At 47.9% G+C, this 14,334-nt stretch overlaps 1 protein-coding gene across 1 annotated transcript in view; it reads right to left on the bottom strand.

Annotated features, from left to right (window-relative positions):
- Window positions 1–14,334, bottom strand: part of ERICH6B (glutamate rich 6B) — a 51,916-nt gene that overhangs the window by 19,627 nt on the left and 17,955 nt on the right. Inside the window, exons 5-8 of the mRNA XM_047855394.1 lie at window positions 14,220–14,258; window positions 10,767–10,855; window positions 6,866–7,002; window positions 4,479–4,540 (exon numbers count right to left, since the gene is read on the bottom strand). Coding sequence (XP_047711350.1) covers window positions 4,479–4,540; window positions 6,866–7,002; window positions 10,767–10,855; window positions 14,220–14,258 — 327 coding nt within the window. The remainder of the gene's footprint in view (window positions 1–4,478; window positions 4,541–6,865; window positions 7,003–10,766; window positions 10,856–14,219; window positions 14,259–14,334) is intronic.

The raw sequence follows: 14,334 nt of genomic DNA, 5'->3' as shown, positions 1-14,334 counted from the left end.
TTGGAGAGAAATGTAAGGGTTGAAGTTGCAGCTTTCTCCATTTTGGCATCCGTCCACTCAAAATGAATTTATCGAGGGCCTACAGTGTGCCGGTCCGAGGCTAGATGCCAGATGCCGTGGTAAGGACCACCCAGTCCAGACTTGGGGGGGGGGTGGTGGTGTGAAGGTGACATACCAGCCACACGCTGCTAACAAGCATGGCTGCTAATTCTGGTAATTTACAAAATAGGCAAAAGTGGGGAGCCATTTACAAAAAAAGGAAACTCTTCAAACCCCATTATGTCAACTTAAAACATAAATGTGTGTTAGCGTGCCACGTTACTCTTTTTTAAAGTTTATTTATTTATTTTGAGAGAGAAAGAGAGAGTGTGGGCACATCGGCGTGGGGGAGGGGCAGCAACACAGGGAGAGAGAGGATCTCAAGCAGGCTTGGGATGTGGAGCTAGATCTCAGACAATGTGACATCGTGACCTGAGACAAAATCGAGAGCTGGACACTTACCCGACTGAGTCACCCAGGTGTCCCAGTATGCCATGACAAAATGCAGGGCAAGACCTCTCCTTTGTGGGCGCTTCTGATGCTGGACTCTGTGATCTTTTTTGCTCAAAGCACATTAATAATTTATTATCTATAATTCTCAGTTTTGGTAGTTTGTAAGCAGTCTGCAGAATCACAGACTTAAAAAATTCTGTATATTCCCCAATCTTTAATGGCTGTTCTGTCCACATATAAATTTAAAGTAGTGCTTCATTTTTTAATGTTTTATTTATTTTTAAGAGAGAGAGAGAAAGAGTGAGCAGGGGAGGAGCAGGGAGAGAGGGAGATGGAATCCTCCCTGAAGCAGACTCCAGACTCTGAGCCATCAGCACAGAGCCCTACGCGGGGCTCGAACTCACAAACTGTGAGATCATGATCTGAGCCGAAGTTGAACGCTCGACCAACTGAGCCACTTAGGTGTCCCTAAAGTAGTGTTTTTCTTTTTTAAAATTTTTTTTAACATTTATTTTTGAGACAGAGAGCATGAACGGGGGAGGGTCAGAGAGAGAATCTGAAACAGGCTCCAGGTTCGTTTATCAGCACAGAGCCTGACGCAGGGCTTGAACCCACGAAGCACGAGATCATGACCTGAGCCAAAGTCGGACGCTCATCGACTGAGCCACCCAGGCGCCCCTAAAAAGTTTTTTAAAAAGCTATTTTCTTGGGGTGCCTGGGTGGCTCAGTTGGTTAAGCCTTCGGCTTCGGCCCAGATCATGATCTCATGGTTCGTGGGTTTGAGCTGCATGTCGGGCTCTGTGCTGACAGCTCAGAGCCTGGAGCCTGCTTCGGATTCTGTGTCTCCCTCTCTCTCTGCCCCTCCCCCACTTGTGCTCTCTCTCTCTCTCTCTCTCTCTCTCTCAAAAATAAATAAAATGTAAAAAAAAAAATTAAAAAGCTATTTTCTTATTGAGTCTTTTGAAAGTATTCAACTTCGTTTTCACAGCAACAAGTTTCTTTTTATCATCATTTCTGTCAATTTCTATATGAGTTGAATTTTGGAACTAGATTAGTAGGGCAGCTGACTCTCGGCGGGCGTCAGACAAGCCGTGGGAGCAGCAGGAGAATCTGGGACAGCGGCACGTCTGAGAAACTAAGGAGGCCACTGGCTAGAACTCGGAGAGGAGGCTTTTCTGCAGGAAAATGAGAAGACAGAGGTGGGAGGGCAGGGTCATTTGGAAACCTGTGTGAGAAGTTTGGAAGGGGGTCTCAGTCTCCCTGTGAGAAGCACCTTCCTTCTCCAGTGCCTGCTTACAAATGATAATGATTTGTCAGAGGGAAAAAGCTGAAGTGAGCCCAGCCACTGTTTGTGAGTGTCTCTTAGAAATTAATCGAAAACATTTCTAAAATGGTAATGACAAAAGAGGACATATATATGCTCATTTTTTCCCCTATCGGAATGCTAAAATCGTGGACGCTTTGTTTTGTGCTATACATCCGGCTGTGCCATCATTAGGGGGAGGCTTTAGGCTGCCTTTCTGAGCCTCTGTTCCTTTAAAATGGAATAATGATGCCTACAGAGACCTACTGAGTTACAGTAAAACCTTGGTTTGTGAGCATAATTCATTTCTGGAAACATGCTTGCAATCCAAAGCACTCGTGTATCAAAGGGAATTTCGAGAACCATTGGTTCAGTTGTGATCATGTGACATTCGGTACCACTCGTATCTCAAGACATTGTTCATTTATCAAGTTAAAATTTATCAGAAATGTTTGCTCGTCTTGCAGAACAAGTTACTCGCAATCCAAGGTTTTATTGTACTGTGAAATCATGTCTACACCGTGCCTGCCACCTAGTAGAGGGTCAATATATCTGTGGCCTTCACTTGGGGAGCTTTGAATTTTGATGGTTCATGATTCAGTGTCTTCCCACCTCTTTTCCCAGACTAGATGGTTCTGAACAGGAAAGGCCACTTAATTTGAGAGGCCCCATGCAAAATGAAAATGCAAAGGTCCTTGTTCTAATATTATTAAGAAGTTCAAGACGGTGAGCCCAGGGCATTGAATCAAGTGCAGCACCTTTCAAAGTATTGGGTCCCGTGTGACTGATCAGAGGTCCCACATTCATGAAGCCAGCCTGGGCTTGGGAATCAGCGTGTGCAGACAGGGAGGTGTGTGTGTAGAATACAGAATGGTCTGCATCCTGGAAGTAAGCGAGTTTGTATCTTGGAAGAGGCTGGGAGATTTCTTTGGGACTGGCTACAACCAGAACATGGAGGGGATGCCTTTTGTCTATTAGAAGGGTTGCTTTTTTGTACAAAAAGTTCAAGGTGTTGCTTTTTTTTGTATAAAGAATTCAAAGTGTTGCTTTTTTGCATAAAAAGTTCAATCCTTCTAGACTTCAATTGCCCAGAGGAGCAGGAAGTCGGCAGGGGTAGTCGTGAGGCACTATGGGCGTTCAACAATATTAAAATCTTATTCTCCAATTGGAAGTCCTATCCTGGATGTGTGGCAATGGAGTATCCAGAGAGGCCTTAATCTCCCAAAAGGAGCAAAAAGAAGAAAAAAAAGAAAAAAAATCATACATGCTCACATCCATTAAAAACAACAACAAAAACACTTATTGAGTGCTTACTGTGTGCCTTACTGAAGTGGCAAGTAAGAAAGGGCACAGGCATCTACAGCCCAGAGGGAGCAGAAATATGAGCAGTAGACAAGTATGGTATCATAAGTGGAATAGATAATGTGTGTTGTGTTTTTGGCTGCTGAGCTTCTGAACCCCCCTCCTTGTTTTGGGGGCACCCCATTGTGTGAGTCTTGGTGGGAGGCAGGGCCTTCCCACTATGGAAGCCGAAGGTAGCAATTCCTTCTTGTCTCCTAGCTCCAGTGAGTGCACGAGACCTAGGCTTAGAAGGCCCCCTCTTTTTCTTCCCCAGAAACACTAGCCTTTCTTTGGGGATGAGTCCCAGGTTTGGCCTGAGAGGTCTTGGGCAGCATGCGGCTCGTGCCCACACGACGACTGGGTGATCTCAGGTAAGTCCCTTAGCCTCCCTGAGCCTTAGCTTCTTTATCCTGCTTCACATGGTTATGAAGGCTCATTCGAATCAGACTATGTGAAAATAACCCGGTCCACAGAAGTTATTCCCTAAGAGTTCGATCAGGGGCATAAATTGGTATTGGGGGCCTGGAACATGGTCTTGGGAGGGAATCTGAGGATGTGTCCTGGCTCAGGGAGAAAAAGTACCAGGACTGGTTAGCCATGGGTATTGTTGACATTTCTGTGTTAGTTGGATCTAGTAATCTTAAAGATTTCCATGTGGTGGCTTTGAGTCTCTGAATGAAATAGTCTCATGGCTTAGGCTCTTGGCCCAAGTTTTCCATTATTAGATTTTTTTAAAAAGAATTTGTTTGAGAGAAAGAGAGCAGGGGAAGGGCAGAGAGAGAGAGAGAGAGAGAGAGAGAGAGAGAGAGAGAGAATCTTAAGCAGGATCCATGCTCAACGTGAAGCCTGAAGTGGGTCTCAACCTCATGATCCCGAGATCATGACCTGAACCAGAATCAACAGTCAGATGCTTAACCAACAGAGCCACCCAGATGCCCCCTCCATGATTAAACTTAAAAACACTGGCAACCACCATGATGGGGAAATCTTAACAGCTGGACCTCAGATGCCTTCAGTATCTGGTAATGATCTAAGTAGCCCCTCCAGTCTAGTTTAGATCCCTTCTTATGGGGCTCTATGGACTTCTCTTCCTCCCACAGCACTTAACCATTCCATACATGAATCCCCTGCTTTCTTATCTATCTTTACCCACAGTCCCCCCAAAAGGATAAGGGGGTCCCAGACTGTGTCCATCTTGCTTGGTATTTTATCCCTGGAAGCGAGGACCTTGCTAGTCCAGTAGGTGCTGTGGTTAGGCAGTGAGCATTTCTGCCTCCTTTAGGGTTCGTGGCAGAAGGTAAGAGGCAATCACAGGATGGAAAAATGGGGGAGTAGTCCTTACTTTCACGTTTCTTCATAATCCAGAGGATTGTTTGCTTGTATTTTCCAAAATTTTTCTTCAACCTAAAGAGAATGTGAATTATCTCGAATGCATGTTTACGTGTCATGCTACACAGTGTCGACAGTGCTAGAACCTGCCGAGTGTTTCTATTGTTGAAGAATTGGGCTCGTGCCTCTGCTTTCGGAGGCTGTTTTCCTTCCACTCAGTACTCAGGAATAAAGGGACAGTACAATGGTGTTGACCCAGTGCTTCCCTCCTGGAGTTTAGGCTGACACCCAAATCCTTCTAAACGAATTCAACAAGGGGCATCTTGGGAGCTAGGACAGGACTGGGAGGTCCAAATGTGAAACCGGCTCTAGGAGTTAAGCTCGTGCAGCTTGATTTTTCTCTATGGCTGGTGCATATCCCAGTGAAGGTTACCTTTGGAAATAGCTGGGAAAAACAGCACCATCTGGGAACTGGACAGAGTCACTTGAAACCCCTTTGCGTTTAGTGGGAAAACTTCAAATACTCTCATTCAAAATGACTCATCACGAAAGCCACACTGAGGGATGGGTCTTCAAAATAATCAAGCCCTTACCCCCTCTCCTGTCAATATACAAAGCAAGTTGTCTTGGGATTTCACTGGCGTGGGCTGTTTCTGTTCCAAATAAGGGTGGTCTCCCGGGGCAGCTGCATTTCTTGGTTCTCAGATCAGAGCCCCTTTGAAAGGGAATATGCTGAAAGGAATGAGCTTCCCAGGCTTAATTGGATCTGAGAAGAAGGCCTTTGACCTGACCGATTTCAAGTGCTCAGTTCAGATTCCTTGAGGAGAGTGGAATAATTTAACCTTAAGTAACCCCAGGAAGCAAATACCTTTGGCTGGAAAGGGCTGTGCTATTTTGGCGGGCAGAGAGCAGGTTTACAAACTTTAGAAGCAGTGGCGGGACTTGAGAATGAGCTCTTCATGGCCCATTTGCATTGAATGTTATTTGTTGTATCTGCAAGCACTTTGAATGGAATCGAAGCAGTTACCTAGCCTGCCATCATCTGTGAAAGGATAGGGACCAAACCGGGGGTGGGGTGAAGCCTGACTTACAGGTCGAGAGCAGGATGCCAAACGTACGCAAGGGTTAAATTCCAGTGAGGGGATCCAGCCACAGGCACCCAAGGCCCTTTTGGAAAGCTTCCTCCCTTGGCTCTTTGCCCACCTTTGCCTAATCTTGCCAGCCGGCTCCTCAACGGCAGAGACTCTGAGATCCCCGCTATTCTTTAGATTGACTATATATTCTATAGATTGATCTACACATAGTAGATCAGCACATAGTAGGTGCTCAGGAAATATTTGTTGAGTGCAATCAGATTAGAATGAACCTTGGTTATAGGCCCAAGTGGGATGGAATAGGTGGGGAAATGTCACATATGGGGCCCGGTAACTCACAGCGAAGTTACTTTGCATTTGTTTTTGTAGCTGTGTAAGGATCTGGAAGCTTGGATATTCTTTGTGTTTCACTCTGTGTGTTTTGCTTTCTCCTTTCCTAGAGAAGCCTCAGGGGTGTCTGGCCCCAGGACTCTACTGAGCCCAAAGCAGAAGTTGCTGGCAGTCAACCTCTCTTCTTGGTTTTGGAGAAAGCTTCAATTCATCAAGGAGGTCATGCAGGGCACCCTGTACCCCCACAGCTTGTTCCTTGGTGTCACTGCCAGCGTCTGCAAAAGACTTGCAGGAGGCTGGAACGTGCACCTTGCTTGCTACGATTTCTGATAGTTGGATAAATGAAAATCCAGGTTTCTCCGCAGCACATTCCGGACGTACAAATGGGAGTTTGGGGACATTTTGTGACCTGGGGCCGTGACAACTAGAAAGATTTGGTGCCAGCAACGGTCTGCAATAGCCTTATCATTCCCCACTCCAAATGGGGATTCTGGCCATCGCTCCCGGTCAGTGCAGCTCATGGCTTTTCCCACTCCAGGGAGCATGGAAAAGCATTAGCTAGCCTATGATGAAGCTAGGGAATTTCTTGGCAGATGCCCAAGATCTTGACCCCCCGTTGCTCCTTTTATTAAAAGAAAGGCCAGGGCTCTGACCCTTCCTCCCCGGACTTCTGTATAAGTTCATGGTACCTCCAAGACTTTTCCTGCCCTGGGTCTCCAACCTCTGTCACTGCCAGCCTTTGATCCTATCCTGTACCTCCTGTGCTCGTAGATTTCCTTGCTCTTGGTGGCAACCACATCATTCTGTCTACCTGACCCTGATCTTCTCTTGCTTCTGTGCTCGCTCTTTGGCTCAGGGGACCTGCCTGGCCCTGGCCTTGGTCTTTTCTCTGGTGGCCCAGTTTATGCTTTCCGGGCTGCCACCGCTGGCCTACCTGAACCCGCTGACCAATAGCTTGATCTCTCCAGTCACTTACAGAATTCCCAGCTTCCTCCTGGTTTCACTCTCCAGAATCCCAGTCAGGGGGATGTCAATATCCTCTTCCAGTTCTTGGCGAGCAGCCATTTCTTTGAGCACGGTCCTAAACACTACCTGATAGGAGCTGTTGAGAACCTACAAAAGGAACATAGAATGAAATACCCGGAAAAGGAGGATTAATGGCTTACTATAATTAAGCACTTTTCTGACTCCCCAAAGTGCCTGGTGAGATTTCAATATGCTAGTAGGAAAACACAAACCCTGGGAACAGTAGGGCGGCCAGTAAGGTTTGTTTTAAAGACTATTTCCATTATTCTCATACTCCTCAATCCCCCATTTGCTCTCTCTCTCTCTTTCTCTCTCTCTCTCTCTACACATATATATACACACATATATATAAAATATATATAATATGTAATATTATTATTAATTTTTTAACAAAGGCATGGCAATACATCTTTTCAGAGCATAAAAGACTCCATTTCCCAAATGTGGAGATGGTTATAGAGCCTAAAAATGCTTCCATGATTTAAGGGCATACCAGGCTTTCTGAGTTGCAGGAAAGGCCAAGCTCCTAGTGGTTGCTTCACTGTGAAGGATGGCAGTCTTCAGGAAAGCAGGGTAGCACCTAACGCCTAACACGTTATAGTAGCAGCCAATTCTGCGTTTAGAGATTCTTCCAAAGTACTGATGTTTCAAGCTGCCTTCTTGTTTTGTAAATTTGACCAATCTATCCCAAATCTGTGATTCTAATAACCGTGAAGCTTTCACGTCGCCCTGCTCACGACGTGAGGTTGAGGTTGAGGCCATTATGGCTGTTCAACATCCGATAACGTACTGTATGCCGTTAACGTATTATCCTCCTCTGGTAAGCGGAAGACCGACATATCCAAAGTTGTGTGTGAGCTGGGACAAATTTAAGAATGTAGCTTGTGGTTGGCTGGGTTTTTCCAGGTTGGGGGGGCAGGCTGTGGTGCCTCAGGTCCGGCTTGCCTGATTCCCAGACTCCGCAGCTCCTCTCCAACTGGGGGTGTTGAGTTAGCTAACCAAGCAGGCTATTACACAGAGGTGGGTGGCTCTCGTGTCATGGGGCCTAGGCAAGCCAGCCAAAATCTAAGCCTGTAAAATGCCTCAGTGTTATGAATCGAAACCTAAGGACCACCAATCGCAAGTGGCCAAATGGGCTTTAAGCGACGGCCAATCAAAACTTTTGTTGCTCTGCTTCTGCCTCTTCTTTATAAAAGCCTCTCCCCAGCTCCCGCCAGCAGAGCACTTCCTAACCACTTCCGATTTGGTGGTACACAATTCGAATCGACATATGCTCAAGCAGACTCTTAAAATGTTTTGTAGGCCTCAGTTTATCTCTTAAAACCGGAGTCTGCTTCTGAGCAGGTAGAGGTTAAGGCCCGTGGCACCAATATGGCTGCCTCTAAATTCCTCATTGTTGACAGTTCTTCCCTTGGGATGGAGTGACTTCCTATTTGCCTGGGCCAGTGATCTCTCCCCATCGTCTTTGGATTCTGAGTTTTGTTCCCCAGAAACCACGGTGCCCGCTGTGGCCCACCTGACAACAGACCCACGGGGTGGGCCTCGTTGAAGTTCTCGTCCCGTCCAGGCTGTGCCACCCTACTTGATTTAGCCAGCACACGTGACTTCTTAGAGGTCTGTCTCATTTGCTTCCCCTGCCTGTAGAGTAGAGCTAGCCTCCTCACCATGGCAGGTGTATCGAGTACCCCAGTGTTGGGTTCTCCATGCCCAGAGACCTCTCCTGGGTGAATCTCTGGTTCCCGCGACCGAAAACATTTGCACAGCCAGGTTTGTGAGGCGTGGGGACGTCACGGAATTAAAACAAGCGTGGATCGTGAACTAAAAGCAGCAAAGGGAGCCGAACTGTCAGAATAGCCAAAGTGTGAGAGCCCCTATCCAAATAGAAGGACTTAGCGCCCTCTCTTTAATTTGTACCCCAGTGGCTTCCGGGATTCCCCCAAAAGGGGCCTCAAAAGTCCACACTGACAGGTCTTTCAGCTACAGGTACCATGTGGCATTTGCGCCATTCTTTCTGTCCTGCTCTGGCCCTGCCTGTCCACCTCTGCCTCCAGTGACGTTGCTCAGCTGCCTTCCAACCTGTACGGCTGCCTATGGTGAGGAGGCCAGTGTCTGGGGCTGGGTGGGGGCGGGCGTGATGTAGTGCACCTGTCACCCGGCGCCTCCCCCCGTGTGCTGTGCACAACTTTCCGGGAGGTGCCTCCCCTGTGCCTCAGAATGCAGCTCCATCCGGTATGGCACACCTCAGCGGACAGGGGTGCCGAAGGGCTCTGAGTAATTTAAGTTTCTAATTAAAACAATTCAGATTCCAACTCTTGCTGAAAAAAAATCTTTCTACCTTTTCTATTGTAAATTCAGAAGAATATACCGGCTTAATTTTGAGTTCCAGGGACACAAAATTTCAGTCCTGTGATTGTTAGTACCTACAGTCCTGAGAAAGTTTCTTCGCTGTAATGGAAAGGATGCATAATAAAGTTTCCACCTGAATCGGCGTGTAAATCTTAGACGTAAGTAGACACAGGAAATTAGAGCCACCAGCTTGCACCAGCGGGTAAAATCTTCATGCAGGAAAGAGGACACAGCATACTATAGATGTAAGGCTTATTCAAACTATTGCGACTTCCCATCTCCTCTCTGGTTATGGGGTCCAGCTGGGGAAGGGACATCCGTGGACTCTGGGGGGCCGGTTCTGTGTCCCTCTGAGGGGTCGTGGTGGCAGGACGTGGGGAAGGCTAGCTGCCGCGAGCTGCTGCGGTGTTAGCCTGCATGGCACATGCTGTTGTCTCAGTGTCTGTCCTGCGAGGCTGCCCCGTTCCTTGTCCTTCGGTCAGAGACAGCAGGCTTGCTTGTTGGGGTTTCTGAGTTGCTGTCTTTCAGCACTTAATCACCAGGGATATAAGAAGCAAAAAGAGAACTCAGGAAACTCCCTACCATGTCATCCCTTGGGTCATGAGGTTACTAGCCAGTCTGATCGCTCGCCACCCTTCAATTTTTTTTAATGTTTATTTTATTTTTGAGAGAGAGAGAGAGCGAGGAGGAGAGGGGCAGAGAGAGAGGGAGACACAGAATCTGAGGCAGGCTCCAGGCTCTGAGCTGTCAGCACAGAGCTCGAGGCGGGGCCTGAACCCACGAATCGCAAGATTATGACCTGAGCTGAGGTCGGATGCTCAACCGACTGAACCACCAGGTGCCCCTCTCCACCCTTTTCTTTTCTCCACCCTTGAGAAGCTTCTTTTCTTTTTTTTTCTTTAATAATTTGTTTATTTTTTAATTTACATCCAAGTTAGGATATAGTGCCTCAATGATTTCAGGAGTAGATTCCTTAATGCCCCTCACCCATTTAGCCCATCCCCCCTCCCACCACCCCTCCAGCAACCCCCTGTTTGTTCTCTATACTTAAGAGTCCTTCAGAGGCTTCTTCTATTTGTTTTTCATATAACGTCTAGGGTTTTAAGCTGTAGTAAGTGGGAAAAGTACATCTACTCCATCTTTCTAGAATTTAACATCATTTTTATTGAGGTTTCGACAAAGAGTGATTTGCCTTGATATCTAGATAAATTGAATGTTTTATTTTGGGCTTTGCCACCCTTAAAAGGGTTCTGGAATGTGATTATATTATCAATAGGGCTCTGAAAGTAGGGCCATGGAGGGTTACCTTTGGTTTTCTTCTGACCCACTTTGATTTAATGTGTGGCATTTAAATTTTCATCTGTTTTAAGAAAAGCTCCTTTGGGCTATGCTAACAATGGAACGAAGCAATGAATCCCAGCACCAAGAGGCAGTTCCCCGCTGGCCTGGGGCCACACTGCTCCAACATCTGGAGGAAGGTGGGCTTGAGTTTTTACCTGACTTACCTTGTTATCGTAGCTCTCAGTTTCCACTGAGTTCGTGGGTTCATTTAATAAATCGTCCCAAAAGCTCTCTTTGGAAACAAACTCCATGGCTTTTGATTTTGGAGGGCACAGCAGAAGCGAAGGCATTTGGAAAAACAACCACAACAACGAGCAAACAAAACCAAAACCAAAAGGAAACAGAGTTACGGCATTTTGCCCTTTTAAATAAAAATGCATGCATCATCAATAAGGCTTTAGGTAAACTCATCAAATTTCCTAAAATTCAGCTGGGGGATATTAATAAAATAGGAATAAAAGGGTCAGTTTCAGTGGCTGACTTTAGGAAGTGTGTGTTACTAGCGGCTGGCGAAGGTTCACCTGACACAGTGACAGTTGAGTGAGTCCTGAATGAAGTAAGGCAGTGAACAAGCAGGCAGATAGCTGAGAAAGAACATTCCTGGCAGGGGGCTAGCAGGTGCAAAGGCCCTGAGGTGACAGTATGTGGGAGTGTGGCTGACATAACTGACAAACGGTAAGAGGCACAGTATACCTGGAAAGGGGTGAATATGGAAGGTAGCGGGAGTGGAAATGGGGGAGCAGGGAAGGGGTTACAAGGCCAGCTCACAGAGGACCTTATAGGCTATGGGAAGAATTTTAGATTTTATTCTGGGAGAGATCTATTCTGAGTGTGATTTCCTCTTGGAAATCCTGAGGAATATTCCTAACTCCTGCCAGTGTTGTAAAAAAATTGCCGATTTCCAGACGTACGTACGGCTCCTAATTGCGAATTAAAGCATAAGAGATATATTCTCGAGCCTGTGAGCGCATAAAAAGCAGAGAGCGAATGCCTTTGTTCTCAAGGTCAGGTACAGCCTGGGCCAGGAGAGGGGCTTAGAGCCTCCAGTGTCGACGGGGTGCAAATTGAATCAAGGAATTGATAATTACATCTTGGGCCCCATCTCCTGCTCCCGGGAAGGTGTGGCTCTTGAGGGGGGCGCTCAGGGACGGGCTCTCAGACGGTAATTGAGCCCCCAGGGAAATTACTGGGGCCTGTTTTCTCAGCTTCAGGATGACAGCAGCTCCTTGAAGCCGGCCCACCCAGAGAGCCCTGAAAATCCACCAGGTTGGTGCAGGGCTGACTTATTGTGTCCGATTTTGTGTCTCTATGACACCTTTGGGGATGGAGAAGATTCTCCGTGATCTCTGCACGCGTTTACCTTGCACTTCTTCCCAGTTTTGGTTCAGTAATAAAAACTCTGTTGGGATAGAGAGCCCCCACTGAGCTGGACCTGCCTTTACCGACACCAGGCCCGGGGGCCTTTCTGCTCGATTCCAGAAACACCGTGTGTCCCCACACTGGCTGCCACGGAAACGGCCGAGAAGCGTTTTGAAAAGCCATTCGGGAACACCCAGCAACAATCCATGGGAGTTCCAGCAAGCTCTGAGGGGGAGGCTCCTTGTGGTGGTCACTGGAGAGCGAATGTGGAGGACCTGGGAGAACGCGTCTGGAGAGACGGAGTGGCAGGAGCTGCCTCCCGTGGAAGATTCTTCGAGTATGCGCCCGCCCTAGATTGAGAGTGAGAGCCTGGCTCTGGCCCAAATAGCTTAGCAAGTCCCCATCATTTGTGATTCCCCATTTGAATAGGCTTTATGGAATAATGCAAATGAACTCCTTTGAGGGAAACAAAACTAGGTGTTTATCGCGGGAAGAAGGTGGCTTGGCAGTCCTGAATGCCGAACGACAGCCTTCTGAAGGGTTCGATTCAACATAATAATTAACCGTACTAACGTCAACGGGCGCTGTCTCCATGTCAAGACAAGCTCAGCAGATGTGCAGCAACAGCCACAACTGGGGCTGAACGACAAGGAAAAGCTTCATGCCTAATGCCTAATTAACTTTCCCTTTGGGGATTTCTGTCTACCTCTACCTTTGTTCTGGTGAGCTGCTCATCTTCTCCTGTGAGGCCCTATGGGAGGGTTGGTGGGGGCGGGGGAAGTGTCAGGCCCTTGAGCGGTGGCCCTACGGGCTACTTGCAACCTGTCACCCAGCCCCTTGGCTCTCTGGTCCCCTCTTCTGTGTCAGGCTCGTCTTCAGGGCAGCACAGAGGAGCGGGGCTGACGTTGGTAGGTGCCAGGCACACACGATTCCCTAAAGTAGACTGTGTCCTCTCTGGAGCCGATTAAGCACAGATCTTAATTTTTTCTCCATCCAATCAGTGCCTCTCTTCTAATGGCTTTTCCTGCCGGAACCATAGTTCCCGAATTCGGGAGAGATGTTTGAGCCGCCCCTGCAGGGCAGATCCCCCCATTGTGGATGAGGAAACGGGGAGAGGAAGCAGTGAAGCATGAGCCGTGGGGCCGGCTCTGAAAAATGGGCAACCTAGCTCTGCTGATAAACAGGCAACAGAAGCAACTTTGTCCTGCCTTCACCTCCTCGACCTTTCCTGTAGTAAGTTCCTTCTTATTCTCGACAGGTGGGTTGAGGGATTGGCTCGTCTGGTGATTGCTAAGGGCACAAGCCTATAAGCTGTTCTCAAACCTTGCTCCTCGAAGTGGGGCCCATGGATTAGTAGCAGTAGCTGCTGCTGGGAGCTTGTGAGAAATACAGGACCTCAGACCTACTGAGCCGGAATCTGCATTTTAACAAGATCCTCAGTGATCGTTCTGTCCATTAAAGTTTGAGCGGCACAGCTCTAAACCCTCCCTGGAAATGGATTAAGATGAAGACAATTCTATTGATCGGTACCCTTCTGGGGGGAGTGGGGGGGTTGGGTAGCGGGTGGGATACATTGTCTAGAGTCTGAGAGTTTGTTTGATAAGCCACCTGTGTGTCCCAGACTTAATCTCCCCCTCAGCCCCTACCACGTTGAAAGACAAGATACTGTAGTCCCTAAATTGTTTCTAATAGGATGGGCCTGGTTAATTGTGGGGCTTTTGCTTTGGGGGTGAGGGTGGGAGGTGTCAGTGGGGATTTTGCCACCATCAGGATTCCCTCCTGTCTTTCCCCTTCATAGGATTCAACTAAGCCCTCCTTAATGAAGAACGAACGTGTTTCAAGGCACCATTTGTGGGGGCTCCAATTTATTCCCTACCAAGGTGCCATTGGATATGTCTATTTGGACGGGCCCTCGCGTCCTTGTCAAGCCCTGCTGTCCAGCCCTCAGGGATGCCAGCAGCCAGCTAGACCCTCTTGAAATGTGGGGCTCCTGAGTAAGGGATGAACTTCTCTCCCAGGTCATTCCGTCTTGCTCCAGAGACCCTCTCTCTGTTTCTCATTCTATTCCTCCTCTTCAGGAAAGGACACGGAAGCCCATCCAAGTTCAGAGGCCGTGTGCCCAGCACGGCCCCGGGTCCTCTCGAGGACTTGGTGCAAGCTGGACCAGCAAGGGCCCCACCCTCCCGGGGCACCACCCCGCAGCCCAGGACACTCTGCGGGGAGCAGGGATCTTTGGATATGTTATGCCGGGCGCTTACCACTTTCCTCCTCATGAGCCACGTCAGGGGTAGCAAACACTGAAAAAGAGTAGCAACAATTATTGATAGGATGTGGTATGGTGAACTTGTCTGGACCGTTGGGTCCCTGAGGGAA

Source organism: Prionailurus viverrinus, chromosome A1 (assembly GCF_022837055.1).
Source record: "Prionailurus viverrinus isolate Anna chromosome A1, UM_Priviv_1.0, whole genome shotgun sequence".
Lineage (NCBI taxonomy): Eukaryota > Metazoa > Chordata > Mammalia > Carnivora > Felidae > Prionailurus > Prionailurus viverrinus.
Note: the sequence above shows the minus strand (reverse complement) of the source record. Positions and strands in the feature narration are given on the sequence as shown.